Source organism: Oratosquilla oratoria, unplaced genomic scaffold (genome assembly GCF_046742065.1).
Source record: "Oratosquilla oratoria isolate Oo_2021 unplaced genomic scaffold, ASM4674206v1 SCAFFOLD45, whole genome shotgun sequence".
Lineage (NCBI taxonomy): Eukaryota > Metazoa > Arthropoda > Malacostraca > Stomatopoda > Squillidae > Oratosquilla > Oratosquilla oratoria.
Genome location: NW_027467710.1, coordinates 5,180,222 through 5,197,872, shown reverse-complemented (window position 1 = coordinate 5,197,872; position 17,651 = coordinate 5,180,222). Strand labels below are relative to the sequence as shown.

Genomic DNA, 17,651 nt, shown 5'->3' with positions numbered 1-17,651 from the left:
ACGCCGGGGTGACCAGAGACTGGACACCTGCCCTCCGGGACGCTGGGGCAACTCCTGACCACCTGCCACCGGGACGCTGGGGAGAAGAAGTGGTCTCCTGCCTTCCGGGACGCTGGGGTGGTCAGGACTGCATTCATTCAGAGATATGCCAAGAGGCACTCTGTCAGACACACATGCAAACATATCAAGATCCACGCACACGTACAAACCTACAAGTTCACGGTTGTCTGCCACTAGGACGCCGGAGTGACCATAGACTGGACACTTGCCTACCAGGACGCTGGGGGAACTCCTGGCCACCTGCCACCGGGACGCTGGGGGTAACCAAGGACTCGTTGCCTGCCTTCCAGGGCGCTGGGGTGGTCAGGACTGCATTCATTCACAGATATGCCAAGAGGCACACTGTCAGACACACATGCAAACATATCAAGATCCACTCACACGTACAAACGTACAAGCACACGGTTGCCTGCCACCGGGACGCCTGGGTGACCAGAGACTGGACACCTGCCCTCCGGGACGCTGGGGCAACTCCTGACCACCTGCCACCGGGACGCTGGGGAGAAGAAGTGGTCTCCTGCCTTCCGGGACGCTGGGGTGGTCAGGACTGCATTCATTCACAGATATGCCAAGAGGCACACTGTCAGACACACATGCAAACATATCAAGATCCACTCACACGTACAAACCTACAAGCTCACTGTTGCCTGCCACCGGGACGCCGGGGTGACCAGAGACTGGACACCTGCCCTCCGGGACGCTGGGGCAACTCCTGACCACCTGCCACCGGGACGCTGGGGAGATGAAGAAGTGGTCTCCTGCCTTCCGGGACGCTGGGGTGGTCAGGACTGCATTCATTCACAGATATGCCAAGAGGCACACTGTCAGACACACATGCAAACATATCAAGATCCACGCACACGTACAAACCTACAAGCTCACGGTTGCCTGCCACCGGGACGCCGGGGTGACCAGAGACTGGGCACCTGCCCTCCGGGACGCTGGGGCAACTCCTGACCACCTGCCACCGGGACGCTGGGGAGATGAAGAAGTGGTCTCCTGCCTTCCGGGACGCTGGGGTGGTCAGGACTGCATTCATTCACAGATATGCCAAGAGGCACACTGTCAGACATACATGCAAACATATCAAGATCCACGCACACGTACAAACCTACAAGCACACTGTTGCCTGCCACCGGGACGCCGGGGTGACCAGAGACTGGACACCTGCCCTCCGGGACGCTGGGGCAACTCCTGACCACCTGCCACCGGGACGCTGGGGAGATGAAGAAGTGGTCTCCTGCCTTCCGGGACGCTGGGGTGGTCAGGACTGCATTCATTCACAGATATGCCAAGATGGCACACTGTCAGGCACACATGGAAACATATCAAGATCCACGCACACGTACAAACCTACAAGCTCACGGTTGCCTGCCACCGGGACGCCGGGGTGACCAGAGACTGGACACCTGCCCTCCGGGACGCTGGGGCAACTCCTGACCACCTGCCACCGGGACGCTGGGGAGATGAAGAAGTGGTCTCCTGCCTTCCGGGACGCTGGGGTGGTCAGGACTGCATTCATTCACAGATATGCCAAGAGGCACACTGTCAGACACACATGCAAACATATCAAAATCCACGCACACGTACAAACGTACAAGCTCACTGTTGCCTGCCACCGGGACGCCGGGGTGACCAGAGACTGGACACCTGCCCTCCGGGACGCTGGGGCAACTCCTGACCACCTGCCACCGGGACGCTGGGGAGATGAAGAAGTGGTCTCCTGCCTTCCGGGACGCTGGGGTGGTCAGGACTGCATTCATTCACAGATATGCCAAGAGGCACACTGTCAGACACACATGCAAACATATCAAGATCCACTCACACGTACAAACGTACAAGCTCACGGTTGCCTGCCACCGGGACGCCGGGGTGACCAGAGACTGGACACCTGCCCTCCGGGACGCTGGGGCAACTCCTGACCACCTGCCACCGGGACGCTGGGGAGATGAAGAAGTGGTCTCCTGCCTTCCGGGACGCTGGGGTGGTCAGGACTGCATTCATTCACAGATATGCCAATAGGCACACTGTCAGACACATGCAAACATATCAAGATCCACGCACACGTACAAACCTACAAGCTCACGGTTGCCTGCCACCGGGACGCCGGGGTGACCAGAGACTGGACACCTGCCCTCCGGGACGCTGGGGCAACTCCTGACCACCTGCCACCGGGACGCTGGGGAGATCAAGAAGTGATCTGCCTTCCGGGACGCTGGGGTGGTCAGGACTGCATTCATTCACAGATATGCCAAGAGGCACACTGTCAGACACACATGCAAACATATCAAGATCGACGCACACGTACAAACCTACAAGCTCACTGTTGACTGCCACCGGGACGCCGGGGTGACAAGAGACTGGACACCTGCCCTCCGGGACGCTGGGGCAACTCCTAACCACATGCCACCGGGACGCTGGGGAGATGAAGAAGTGGTCTCCTGCCTTCCGGGACGCTGGGGTGGCCAGGTCCACATTCATCGCAAGCGCTTACAATTAAGCAACGGGACACGTTCTCAAACACACGCTCAAGCATAATAAGAACCATACAGACGAACAAACCCACACACTCAAGCTCATAAGCATGCATGTGCACATTCAGATCACACGTGTTGACCTAAACACAGTCACACATACGTGTAGTCTTCAAGCACACCAAGAGGGGGGCGCAGCACATATAGAACTTATCGAATGTACGGAGAACACGATTCTCATGGTAGTCGCATCATACGAAACGCACATACACTTTGGACCTTGTACGCGAGGATCATCATGTGGCGATCACACGTTTTGCTGAAGCTTTCGTGCGCTACGTACATTACAACTCTGTCTCTTGTGCTGCGCGACATGCACTCTCAGCGCGCGGGTCCATAGTGGGCATTACGCGGAACATCTCGCAATTCGCGAGGAAACCACGTGGACCCGCGCACGCACTTCGTGGCCCTCCACTTACACATACACACACACATACACACATACACACACATACAATATGGAAGATAAAAAAGTACAGTCGGACAACATAAGTGATTTCAAAGTCACTCTTAACCAATGAAATCACAGTGACCGAAGTCTACAACTATACATTTTATCCTCTATATTGCAATCAAATACAAACTTATTCTTAAAAAAATCAATGTCACTTACCTTATTTTCCATGGATCCAAGAGAAGTCCGGTTCCTCGTTCCTCGAAGTCGTGTAGTCGGTCGTCTCGAGTGTGCGGCTCCTACAAGTTCCTCCCGGGCGAGCGGCGGAGGGCTCTCGGAGAGCAAACTGAAAACAACAACACAGATATGGTCGCCCTGAAGCTGACTGGGAACAGTATGTGTGTATGACTTTTAAGGCATGCCCAACTATATATATATATATATATATATATATATATATATATATATATATATATATATATATATGTAGTGTATATATAGACGTGTGCGTGTGTATATATATGTATATATATATATATATGTATATATATATATGTATATATATATATATATATACTGTATATATATATATGCATGTGCTTCTGTATGTGGGCGCATATGTATATATATATATATATATATATATATATATATATATATATTTGTGTGTGTGTGTGTGTGTGTGTATTTATGTATGTGTGTGTGTATGTGTATAGTAATGTGTGTGGTATGTGCATGTTTGTGTGGCGTGTGTGTGTGCGCATATACGTGTGTTTGTGCGTGAGCAGTTTTATTTGAATATTATAAAGAATTAATAGGAATCATCCAATAACGATGAGGCGCATTCCAAACTATCGTGAATTCTTCCCCCCAAAAAAAAAAAAAATCTTTTGCAGGGAACTTGAGACCCAGAGACTCCTTCAGACTTCGACCAACTCCGAAAGACTCCTGTAGTTTCCGACAGACTTTGGCAGACTCTGACAGACTTTGGCAGAATGTGGTAAACTACGACAGAATTGTGGATTCTGAATGACAGAGTCTGTGAGATTCCGAAAGATTTCGGCAGACGGAAAAGCAGATGCGGAGAATTTCGTGGAACAACAGAACCACGGAGGACTGGGAGCGAAAGACATGGAGGGAACTGAACATAAATTTTCCTTCACGAGAACTCAAACAGAATTCAAAAACCTAGAATCGTTGTCTTGAGGCAATATTCATTCCGCCAATATTCTTAATACTAGAAAAAAAAATCTCGGGTCCTTTCAGTATGCATCAAACGTGGTTACTGTTGTTCACATTCTTTGAAGCATTTACAGACACGACTGCGCGCGTCACTGTCTTGGACACTCTCCACAGAGTCCATTCTATTGCGCTTTGCGACTAAGGAGGGAGTGGAAGGGAGGGGAAGGGGGAAGAAAAACAACGATGGTGCCTTGTAGGCGACGGAGGTCTCCGAGTCCAAGAGTCCATCAGAAGCAGAACGGGAATCGTCACGAACTCGCGCGTTCTTTGGACTGTCCACAAGAAGAAGAAAAGGAAGATGAAGATGTAGAAGGCGAAGAGAAGATAATAAAGGTGGAAGAGGAGGAACGGAAGGGAAGGAAAACAAGTAGAAAGGTAAAGGAAGAAGATGGAAAAAAAAGGAAGACGAAGAAAAAGGAAAGAAATAAGACGATTAGCCCCATCAAGAATGTGACTACGTGAGGAAGTTGGATAAAGAAGACGTCTTAAAACATAAGAACGTAAGAATGAAGGAGACTGCAAGAGACCATAAGACCTACACTATGCAGTTCCATGTCCATTCCCACCTACCACCCCTATTATGTCCTGTTTATTGTGAAACCGGTCAGGAATAAACTCGGACTAAGACCCGTCCTCTACATCCACCCTCCTCAATTTATTCATCAATTCATTTATATATGAAATGATTTGTTTGTTTATTTGAGGTCATTGTATGTGCGAGAAGATTTCTTTCTTCGTGAAGAAGCTTCCGGTATGGCGTCACGCGTTCTATTTCGATCTTAGTGATTGCCACTTACGTTGCTATCCGAGCTCATAGGGCAAAGGTGGTGAGTGGGCTCTCAGCTGAGTGCCTTCTGGGGCAAGCTCTTGGTTACTATCTCACCGCCGAACTTCGACTCGTTGTTGTTGTTGGTGGTGCTAGTACCTCCTTTGATCATCCAAGAGAACAATGTCTCTCTGTTTTTGTATATCTCTCTCTCTTTCTCCTCCCTCCCCCCCTCTCGCTCTCTCTCTCTGACCGGATGTTTGCTGTCGGGGTTTCAGTGTCCTCTTAAACGTCGCCAGAAGGTCCCCCGTGTCTACTTCGAGCACAGTTGAAGGTCGTTGCTCTTCTGTCCTCGGTCGACGACTACTTCGGGTTCTTTGCGAACTGGCGCCGTGTGGAATCAAACTCGAAGGTACCTCCTCTTCACCCAAAAAGAATTATTTTAATATTTCATCGGCAGTAACCAGCGATTGTATCCCTGCGGACAGGATCATGCCGAAGAGGTGAAATCATCATAATCCAGCTAGCTTGAGTAAGCGGTTTCACCATTTTTGGAAAGGAGCTCGCTGCGTACCACAAGAATCTTGTTGTTGTTGTGGTCTGTTGATTTTTTTGACACCGTTGTAAAGGCAGAAACATGGACATCTCCAACGGCAAGGTTGGACTCCCCTAAAGTAGTCTAACCATTCGTCCAAAGATAAGGTTGGATGGAAGAATGCTTGTCCAGCCGTAAGGTTGGACTCCAAGCATTACGTTGACAGGCAGAAACATAAACATCTTCAACGGCAAGGCTGAACTCGCCTATAGTCTAACCATTCGTCCAAAGACAGGGTTGGATGGACGAATGCTTGTCCAACCATAAGGTTGGACTCCAAGCATTCCGGTGACTTGTGTAACCGTAGCTTAAAGACCCTTCCACACTGTGCCCTGTGACCATTTGGCACTCGATGTCTCTCTTATTATTGTAAACAGCCATTTTTATTTTATTCGTTTATCTATTAATTCATTTGTTTATTCATTCGTCTGTTGAGAGATTGTGACTAGGTGAGGAAATTGGATAAAGAAGACGTCTTAAAACATAAGAACATAAAAAAGAAGGAGAATGCAAGAAACCTTAAGGCATACACTAAGTAGTCGCATGTCCATTACCACCTATCACCCCTATTATGACCTGTTTATTGTGAAATCGGTCAGGAATAAACTCGGACTAAGACTCGTCCTTTAGATCCACCTTCCTCAATATATTCATCAATTCATTTATATATGAAATGATTTGTTTATTCATTTGAGGTCATAGTATGTACGGGAAGATTTCTTTCTTCGCAAAGAAGCTTCCGTAATGGCGTGACGCGTTCTATTTCGATCTTAGTGATTGCCACTTACGTTGCTATCCGAGCTCACAGGGCAAAGGTGGTGAGTGGACTCTCAGCTGAGTGCCTTCTGGGGCAAGCTCTTGGTTACTATCTCACCGCCGAACTTCGACTCGTTATTGTTGTTGGTGGTGGTGGTAGTACCTCCTTTGATCATCCAAGGGAACAATGTCTCTCTGTTTTTGTATATCTCTCTCTTCCTGTCTCTTTCTCTCTTTCTCCTCCCCCCCTCCCTCTCTCTCTTTGACCGGATGTTCGCTGTCGTGGTTTCAGTGTCCTCTTGAACGTCGCCAGAAGATCCCCCGTGTCTACTTCGAGCACAGTTGAAGGTCGTTGCTCTTCTGTCCTCGGTCGACGACTACTTCGGGTTCTTTGCGAACTGGCGCCGTGTGGAATCAAACTCGAAGGTACCTCCTTTTCACCCAAAAAGAATTATTTTAATATTTCATCGGAAGTAACCAGCGATTGTATCCCTGCGGACAAGATCATGCCGAAGAGGTGAAATCATCATAATCCAGCTAGCTTGAGTAAGCGGTTTCACCATTTTTGGAAAGGAGCTCGCTGCGTACCACAAGAATCTTGTTGTTGTTGTGGTCTGTTGATTTTTTTGACACCGTTGTAAAGGCAGAAACATGGACATCTCCAACGGCAAGGTTGGACTCCCCTAAAGTAGTCTAACCATTCGTCCAAAGATAAGGTTGGATGGAAGAATGCTTGTCCAGCCGTAAGGTTGGACTCCAAGCATTACGTTGACAGGCAGAAACATGAAAATCTCCAATGGCAAGGTTGGACTCGCCTGAACTAGTCTAACCACTCGTCTAAAGACAGGGTTGGATGGTCGAATGCTTGTTCAGCCGTAAGGTTGGACTCCAAGCATTCCGTTGACTAGTGTAACCGTAGCTTAAAGACCCTTCCACACTGTGCCCTGTGACCATTCAGAACCGTGACATTAAAAACCAAAGTTTTTATGTTAGGTGTAGTTGTGTAAGGTTCCACCGCAGCCTCCGCAAAAATAAATCAATAAATAAATGAATAAATAAATAAAAATTAATAGATAAACAAAATAAAAAGCACTGCTGACGTTACTTTTAAGTTGCGGTACTTATTTGTGGATAGCTATCAAATGATACACATAAGAATTGCATCTATGACACAAGGAAACAACTTTATCTTTACCGATTTATCCTTAATGAAAATATTCCCACAGCAGATAACAGATTGTGATGCTTTCCCTGGATGTGTGTGTGTGTGTTTGATTTCATGTACACATGTGGATGACTTCAACCCTGCCTGCTTATGTAGTAATCAGATGGAGGCATATTTAGTTGCGTTAGTAATTACACCAATCATTTACAGGTATATACATATATATATATAAATGCAAAGAAATCACAAAACACACGTGATAAACTATTTTTGCAGAAACCACCGGGAAATTGAAAAAACAGATACCGAACGTTTTCGTCTATTTAGACATTTTCAAAGGTACAAAAAAAAAACAATACAGAAAGAAACAATAAATACATAAGAAGACAAGGATACTCGGAGAGGTCCCATGTTACATTTTATCACACACAATTTTGTCAATAATAAAATTGTCCAATTTAAATAAACCCAAACTCAAGTTCATGTTATTTCCAAAATTTCTTTTTATAAAACAAGATTCAATAATATTTCTTTCTATAATATTATTACAAGAAGTAATTATTTTAGAACTTCCCCAGTCAATATTGTTACGCCTCCCATTAATGCCCAATCTTAATTGGAGAAACAATTCTACCTCCAATCATCGACGAACCATATTGAGCCTAAATGGCAGGGTAACAATGTACTGCACATCAAATAAATCTGTGCAGTACCTTCAAGCACGTATGTCAATAGGTTTAGGTGACCGGTGGATAACTCAAAGGGGCAAGGTTAAGGCAAAACTATGGTGTTCTAACATAAATTATGTACATTTCACTTAGCACTACACACACACTTATTTTATGCCTACCCGGACCACTTGTTACCACTAGGGTCCACCTAACACACTTAACCTAGAGATTTTATAGAGGAGCGGGAAGTGTCCGCTCTGTACGGGTTCAGAAATTAGAGAGAGAAAGAATACGAATGCGTATTCACTCGTGACTGCGGTCACCATGAGGGGGCCGCAGTTGCTAACTCACAAGCCGTTATTATTTATTTCATTACAGGCAGGGTGAGTAGAATAACATAATACACACAGATATTATCAACATAATAAGGTACAATATACAATATAAACAATATCCTAACTAACTAAAATAAAAGGATAACAAAGGAATAATACACACGGAACAAAGAATATTATATTTCATACGATCGGTAATTCAGAAAGACGAAAAAATTAGGGCGGTCGCTCCGTAGAACAAGTGGTAACATGAAAAGTACATCTATTACAAAGGAACACATACTTGCGATCACGCAACACCCCTCCCCCAAAAGAATACGCTTACAAGGGTTTGTAAGCAAAGAATCACTTTAACCAAGGTCAATCACACTAACATTTTAAGTTTGCACATGTGTAGTTCGGGATAGGGCATCAGCCAGCACATTATTTTTTCCACTTATGTGCGCGATCTGTAAATTGAATGGCTGTAAGGCCAATGCCCACCGTAGAAGGCGTTGATTAGTGTTTTTCATTCGTTCCACAAATGTCAGGGGATTATGGTCTGTAAACACTTGCACAGGGTGAACTGTGCTTCCTACGTATACTCTAAACGCTTCCAGAGCCATAATCAAAGCTAACGCCTCCTTTTCGATGGTGGCATAGTTCCTCTGCGCCTTTAGGAACTTCTTTGAGAAGTAACACACAGGATGTAACACACGATCCTCCTCACCCTCTTGTAGAAGCACAGCACCGGCACCAACTTCGCTGGCGTCGACGTGGATGGTGAACGGCCTCTGGAGATCAGGGGCACGTAGGACAGGAGCATTTGCCAGCAGAGCCTTCACGCTCTCGAAGGAGTCCTGGCAAGCCTGGGTCCACTTGAAGGAGGTCTTAGTACTCAGGAGGTCGGTGAGAGGAGCCACCACGGAGGAGAAGTTGGGACAGAAGCGACGATAGTAGCCCACCATTCCCAACAGTCTCATCACTCCCTTTTTGTCGCTTGGGGCAGGATACTGCAGAATGGCTGTAATCTTGGCTGCAATCGGTTGGACCTCCCCTTTCCCGACGACATGCCCCAGGAATGTGATGCGGGCATGGCCGAACTCACTCTTGGCGAGGTTCACTGTCAAACTGTGTGCTGCCAGAACAGCAAAGAGGGCTCTTAGGCGGTCCACGTGTTCTCCCCAGGAGTCGCTGAAGACGACGAGGTCATCCAGGTAGCAGCGGACACCCACCAGCCCCGCCGTTACGATGTTCATAAGGCGTTGGAAGGTTGCAGGTGCATTCCGCAAGCCAAAGGGGAGGACGGTAAACTGATACAGCCCCTCGGGAGTGATGAACGCGGAGATGGCCCTCGACCGCTCTGACAGGCGGACTTGGTAATAGCCCTGTAGTAGGTCCAGTTTCGTCACCCACTGTGCTCGACCAACCTCGTCAATGACGTCATCAATGCGTGGCAAGGGGTAGCTATCCGGCTCAGTGACTGCGTTGAGCTTTCTGTAGTCGATACACAGTCGCATAGAGCCATCGGGCTTCGGCACCAAGACCACGGGAGAGGCCCAAGGACTGCTACTGGGCTCCACGATACCAACCTCCTGAAGGCGTTGCACCTCCTCACGGACGTACTCCTTCTTGAATGCGTTCAGGCGGTAAGGACGTTGGCGGATGGGCCGAGCTCCGTTGGTTTCGATGTCGTGCTCTACAGCTGAACAGGGGTGAGGATGGTCACTAAATATAACACTATAGTCTGTCAAAAGAGAAGAAATATCACTCGCTTGGTCATTAGAGAGATGGCCTAACTTTGTACTGGGATCATAGAGTATTGTGGAATTGTCCACTTTAGCATACAAGCCACTCTGGAGTTCAGGGAAGTTGTCTTTCTGATCATTATCACATGTAGGCACTACAACACAAGCGGACAAGGAAGGTTCAACATTTTCCTCCCTTTCCTTACTCTTTCTCACTCTGTAGGGTTTCAGTAGATTGACATGCACCAGACGTTTTTTCTTACGCCTGCCTGGCGTATATACAACGTAATTGGCGTCCCCTACCCTGTCTACAATTTGGAAAGGTCCATCATACCTTGCCTGGAATGGGTGTGTCTGCACGGGCAAGAACGCTAACACCTCATCACCTACCCTAAATTCCCTATGCTCTACCTTATGTTTTTTGTCAAATTGTTGCTTCATTTTTATCTGAGCAGATTTTAAATGGGCATTAGCCAGCCTCACAGCAGCTTTTAATTTTTCTCTAAACTCAACTACATATGATACCAAGGGTGTGACACTATTTTCTAGCAGCCAACTTTCTTTGAGGGCTTTGAGAGGTCCTCGCACCTCGTGGCCATAAATTAGCTGAAATGGGGAGAATCCTAAGGATTCTTGAACAGAGTCCCTAACCGTGAATAGGAGAAGATCAACTCCCTCGTCCCAATCCTTCCCAAACTCCAAGCAATAAGTGCGCAACATGCGTTTGAATGTCTGATGGAATCGCTCCACCACCCCCTGGGATTGGGGATGATAGGCTGAAGACCTAGACTGCCGGACACCCAAACTCTGCATTACCTGATTAAACAATCGGGAAGTAAAATTGGATCCTTGGTCCGACTGCACTACTGTGGGAAGGCCTACTTGTGTAAAGAAATGAATAAGGGCTCTCACCACATTCTTGGCTGTGATGCGGCGCAAGGGAATGGCTTCTGGATAACGGGTGGCACAGTCTATCATAGTAAAGAGAAACTGATTACCTCGGGGAGTCTTTGGCAGAGGACCAACGCAATCTATGACAATTCTGCCAAAGGGTTCCTCAATGACAGGGATAGGTTGTAGAGGGAACGGTTTAACGCTGGGGTGCGGTTTCCCTGCTACCTGACAACGGTGACATGTACTAATGTAGGAACTAATATCTCTCTTCATTTTAGGCCAATAGAAATGAGTTAGAATTTTTGCACTAGTCTTCCTAACTCCCAAATGTCCTCCTACCCCATCATGAGCAATACCCAGGATCTCCTTCCGTAATGGGCTTGGGACCATTATTTGGTGACGGACAGACCAAGGGTAATTTGCAGGGGAATCAGTAGGACGGAACTTTCGCATCAATATGTCTGAGCTAAGGTAATAGCAGTTAGATTCAGACTTGGCTTCCTCTTCACTAATAGCTCTACGGAAACAACTGGCTAGTTCAGGGTCCTCTTTTTGGAAACAAATGAGCCTACTCCTAGTGACTGGGGAGGAACCGAAACTATCCAGGGTGGTAACATTGTCTCCCTCAGTGTCGTTTTCGCTATCAAACCTATTATGAAGGTGACCGGGTGGAGGAGAAGTTTCAAAAAATTCACCTAGATTTAAATCAGCAAGGTCAGGCTGAGTAGGAACATCCTCGGTGTTCTCACTAGGTTGGGGGGTAATTACACCAACATGAGCATCCTCATTATGCTCGCTAATCTCTGCCTCCACCCTGCGGCTCATGCTACGAGTAACAGCACATGCAGGGAATATGCCCGGAATGTCTGCCTCTTATTGGGAAGTATTATTCTCGGCAGAGGGACACGAGGAGACTATGACATTAGGTAACATCGTGCCCCCGGCGAGGTCATTTCCTATCAGAAGTGAAACTCCTTCTACAGGTAACTTGTCGACTACTCCTACCTGGGCATAACCTGTCCTAATATCTGACCGCAAGTATACTTGGCATATAGGGATACGTGACCCGCCTGTTAAACCGTTCACAAGGACCCAATTCCCAGTATAACATACATTTATCAAAGCAGCCACATCTTTTGTAATTAATGATAGGGCTGAGCCTGTGTCTCTCAGAAGCTTGATAGATGTAGGTGGGCTATCTTGATTAAGGGCCACTGAACCAGAAGAACAGAATGGTTCAAATGTTGATAACATAGGTGAGGAAGGATTATCTGGGACAACTGATGGGCTAACAGCAGTGAGACAGGGCTCCAAAAAACTTTCCGATTGCTTGGCCACATTGATCGAGAGAGAGGGGGACCCTTGGAGAGGAACCTTTCTTTGTTGTAGTTTGAAACATTCATCAACATGATGTCCTGGTCTTTTGCAATACTTGCAATAGCTCCTGCCTCCAGTGAGGGTAGATTCCCTGGTCTCACTATCAATAGGCTTACCTGAGGTAGATGAAGCAGATGATGAGTGAGCCGGTGGTCGAGGAGCCTGTGGAGGTCCGACTGGCTTGGAGTCCCTAGTGGGGGGGGAGCTTTGGGGCAAGGTAGGGTGAGACCTGGAATGCATTCTAGGATGAGTTAAATGGTAATAGTCGGCCGCTGGGCCAGCCTCTGCCAAGGTACGAATACCTCGCTGATCCAAGTTGGCTCGCACATCTGGAGGGATATTATTTCTAATATCTTCCATCAATATTAACCCTTTGAGTTTCTCCAGGTCTACGTGAGCCTCCTCGCTCTCCACCCACCGGGTGAACAAGCGGAGCTTTCGTTGGAAGTACTCCACGTATGTCTCCTGGTTGGATTTCCTACATTTCCTGAATTGTTGCCGGTAGGCTTCAGGAACAAGTTGGTATGCTTGTAGAATATTATATTTAAGTACATAATAATCACTACTCTGACTCTCGGAAAGTGCAATAAATGTGTCGAGAGCTTTTCCCGAGAGGGCACCATACACCATCTGCGTCCACTGGCTGAATGGCCATTGGTACATACGTGCTAACTTCTCGAAAATAGAAAAGAACTTGTCTGGTTCATCCTCGTTAAATTTCGGAATATTAGGTGTTTTTTCTATACCATGACTTTGAGACTTGAGTCTCTCTATTTCTAGTTCCAACTTCTTAAGTTCAACCTGTAAAGCTAAATCATTTACGGGGCTAGCACCCCCAACATCTTCCCGTGAGGCGAGGACGAGTTTATTTTCCTCTAAGTACTCAACAATTTTGTTTTTCAAGGGGTTCTTATTTAAACCGGAGCACTCGCTTATTTGATAATGATGTGCTATCATCTCTAACTCTGGTTTGTTAAGCTTCCTTACCTCTTCGGCTGAAGGCGCCTTTACGAAGTTCTCCAAGTTGAACATGTTGAACTAAGATGTTGGAAGACAAGGAATAACAAAATGTTGCTTATTAGCTAGTTGGCAACCTATTGAATTAATGAAATACGTATAATAGGGATTAGCCACACGTATGGTAATGCAACTGTTAGCTGGTATCGCAAGAGCATGAAATAATGGTAACAATTCAATAGCTTACCACAAATCTCGGCGATGAACCACAACCGTATAGGCGTTCTAACAATATAAATGCACTAATGGCTACTATCCCGGTCGTAAGGCCCCCACTTGTTACGCCTCCCATTAATGCCCAATCTTAATTGGAGAAACAATTCTACCTCCAATCATCGACGAACCATATTGAGCCTAAATGGCAGGGTAACAATGTACTGCACATCAAATAAATCTGTGCAGTACCTTCAAGCACGTATGTCAATAGGTTTAGGTGACCGGTGGATAACTCAAAGGGGCAAGGTTAAGGCAAAACTATGGTGTTCTAACATAAATTATGTACATTTCACTTAGCACTACACACACACTTATTTTATGCCTACCCGGACCACTTGTTACCACTAGGGTCCACCTAACACACTTAACCTAGAGATTTTATAGAGGAGCGGGAAGTGTCCGCTCTGTACGGGTTCAGAAATTAGAGAGAGAAAGAATACGAATGCGTATTCACTCGTGACTGCGGTCACCATGAGGGGGCCGCAGTTGCTAACTCACAAGCCGTTATTATTTATTTCATTACAGGCAGGGTGAGTAGAATAACATAATACACACAGATATTATCAACATAATAAGGTACAATATACAATATAAACAATATCCTAACTAACTAAAATAAAAGGATAACAAAGGAATAATACACACGGAACAAAGAATATTATATTTCATACGATCGGTAATTCAGAAAGACGAAAAAATTAGGGCGGTCGCTCCGTAGAACAAGTGGTAACATGAAAAGTACATTTATTACAAAGGAACACATACTTGCGATCACGCAACAATATTATGACCATAATCCCTTTGGTGGGCAAATAATCCACCGGACACTTGCCCCGTTCTAATGCTATATTTATGTTGGCCTATTCTTTTTTCTAAGCCTTTGCCTGTTTGGCCTATATAAATAAAATCACAGTTTTTACATGGTGTATTATAAATACATCCTTCTTTACTTCTTGGAGAACTTTTAATTAACAGACTCTTAATGTTATTATTATTTTTGAATATTATCTGGATACCAAATTTTTCAAAAATGCTAGGAAGATGGATTAAATTTTCGTGGTACGGAATTGTTAGCATATTTTTATAATTAAATGGTTTGACCTGCGACGTATTAAGAAAACATTTCCTAGCTTTGGTTTTTGTTTTATCAATATGAACTTGAGTTTGGGTTTATTTAAATTGGACAATTTTATTATTGACAAAATTGCGTGTGATAAAATGTAACATGGGACCTCTCCGAGTATCCTTGTCTTCTTATGTACTTATTGTTTCCTTCTGTATTGTTTTTTTTTTTTTTTTTTTTTTGTACCTTTGAACATGTCTAAATAGACGAAAACGTTCGGTATCTGTTTTTTCAATTTTCCGGTGGTTTCTGCAAAAATATATTATTATTATTATTATTTTTTTTTTTTTTTTTTTTTTTTTTTTTGCAGAAACCACCGGGAAATTGAAAAAATAAGATATATTTATGTGTGTGTGTGTCTGTGTGTGCTTATATCATAATCCGTCTTCTCATTATCAAGTAGCTTCCGCAGCACAAAGAATAATACCCTAAAATATGTCACGCACGTGGTTCTGTGAAGGTTGCATCTACGGTGTTCAAGTAATGCCGCGTGTGTGGTGCCACAAACGCGGTGCTACTACACTAAGGGCGACCGATGGAGTGAGGAGTGAAACATGAGTGGAGTCTGTCGGAATCTGTAGGAGTCTCAGGTTCTCCGCCGATGCCTCAGCGATTTTCCTTCCAAAGAATTTCCTTCGGAATCCCTAGAAGAATTCAGGATAGTTTGGAAGACAGTTAATAGTTAATGGATGAATCCTATTATTTTTTTATATTCGGATAGAACTGCTAACACACAAACACACGAATATGTACACGACTCGGTGGCGCGGTTGATAGAGCACTGGACTGCCAGTAAGGTGTGGCAGTACCTGGTTCGAATCCTGCCCAGGGCCGAAATTATTTCGGTATCGCTGCGCTTCGTGTCGTTACTCCGACTCCCGTGGGCGGGGAGTTGGGTGTGTGTGTGTGTGTGTGTAAGGTCATAGCATTATCCATAGATCGGTCATACGAGCTCTGAGCTCTCTTCCGGGAGGGAAATAGTTGTCGATCACGAGTCCAACACGTGATCCAAAAAGACCAAGGTGAACACACACATACTAAACACACCTGCCACCAGAACACTGGAAGACCTAACAACTAGACGCCTACCTTCCGGGACGCTGGTGTGGGAAGGACCGCATCCATTTCAAGAGCTCACAAAAAAGCAAGGAGGTACACTGTCAAACGCACATCCAAAAATAACAAGAGCCACATAGACAAACATACCTGCAATCTCACAGCTGCCTGCCACCAGAATGCCGAAGTATCCATTGTCTGGACACCTGCCTTCCGGGACGCTGGGGCAACTCCTGACGGGAAGGTGAGGAGACCAAGGACATGTCGCCTGGCTTCTGGAACGCTGGGGGGTGTCCATGACTGCATTCATTCCAAGAGCTCACAAAAAAAAAAAAAAAAAAAAAAAAAAAAAACCCACTCAAACACATCCAAACATATCGAGAGCCACACAGACGAACATTTCCTGGAAGTTCACGGTTGCCTAATACCGGGACGTCGGAGTGACCAGAGACTGGATACTTCTCTACCGGGACGCTGGGGCAACTCCTAGCGACCTGCCTCCGGGACAATGGGGCGACCAAAGGCTCGGCCGTCTTTCGGGACGCTGGGGTGGCTAGGACCACGTTCGTTGCAAGCGCTCACAAGTTCGCAAAGAGGCACACTCTCAAACACACGTCCAAACATATCATGAGCCACGCACACGAATAAACCTAAAAAATCACTGATGCCTGCCACCGGGACGCCGGGGTGACCAGAGATTGAGCACCTGCCTTCCGGGACTCTGGGGCAACCCCTGACCATCTGCCACCGGGACGCAGGGGAGACCAAGGACTGGTCGCCTGTCTTCCGGGACGCTGGGGTGGCCAAGACTGCATTCATTAGAAACACTCGCAAACACGCAAAGAGGCACACTCTCAAACACATCCAAACATATCAAGAGCCACACAAACATAACTACAAGCTCACGGTTTCCAGCCACCGGGGCGCTGGAGGAACCAGAGACTGGACACCTGCCTACCAGGACGCTGGGGCAATTTCTGATCACCTGCTACCGTGACGTTGGTGGGACAAAGGACTGGTCGCCTGCCTTCCGAGACGCTGGGGTGGAGAGGACCATGTTCATTGCAAGTGCTCACAAACAGGCAAAGAGACACACTCAAACACACGTCCAAACATAATAAGAGACACACAGACTAACATACCTACAAGCTCACTGTTGCCTGACACCGGGACGCCGGGGTGACCATTCTCTGGACACCTGCTTGTATGAGGGTGGCTAAGGAAAGTATAGTACAATGGGAAACAGTATATTAGATCAATTGAAGGACTCCGACAAAACGTGCGTACACTCTGATGGCGTAATAGAAACTGCGTTGCGTGAATGCAGCCTGGCTCGACGGGAACCATACAACCTCGCATGGTTCCCTCACAAAAGTGGCTCATGTAAATCCAATCAATACAATATTTATAATAAATTAATATAAATAAATTTCATATTGATATACAAAAGGGAAAGCATGTATGACATTCGTACAGTGCAATTAGCATGCACGCACACCACAACATTGCTCGGCCACCACCACTCAGTGACCCCACCGAGAAAACGAAAAGAGGAAATGACCAGGCAAGACAAAAACAAAGCACATATAACACAGTCCACACACAGTGCATACCCTAATTCATTGGTTCCCAACATGTAGCTGGCGGGCTCCATGGCGCCCGCAAGAGTCAGCCAGAAAACTGTGAAACATCCTTCATTTTAACATTTCTATATAAGTGTGTG

General features: G+C 46.2%; 1 protein-coding gene across 1 annotated transcript; it reads right to left on the bottom strand.

Moving 5' to 3' along the window:
- Positions 1–12,012: 12,012 nt before the first annotated feature.
- LOC143023152 (uncharacterized) lies at positions 12,013–16,234 on the bottom strand. The gene is made up of 3 exons (XM_076181665.1): positions 16,079–16,234; positions 12,300–13,554; positions 12,013–12,209 (listed from the first exon to the last, which is right to left on the bottom strand). Exons 1-3 carry the CDS (start codon positions 16,232–16,234, stop codon positions 12,013–12,015), a joined length of 1,608 nt encoding a protein of 535 aa, XP_076037780.1.
- Between the last annotated feature and the right edge of the window lie 1,417 nt (positions 16,235–17,651).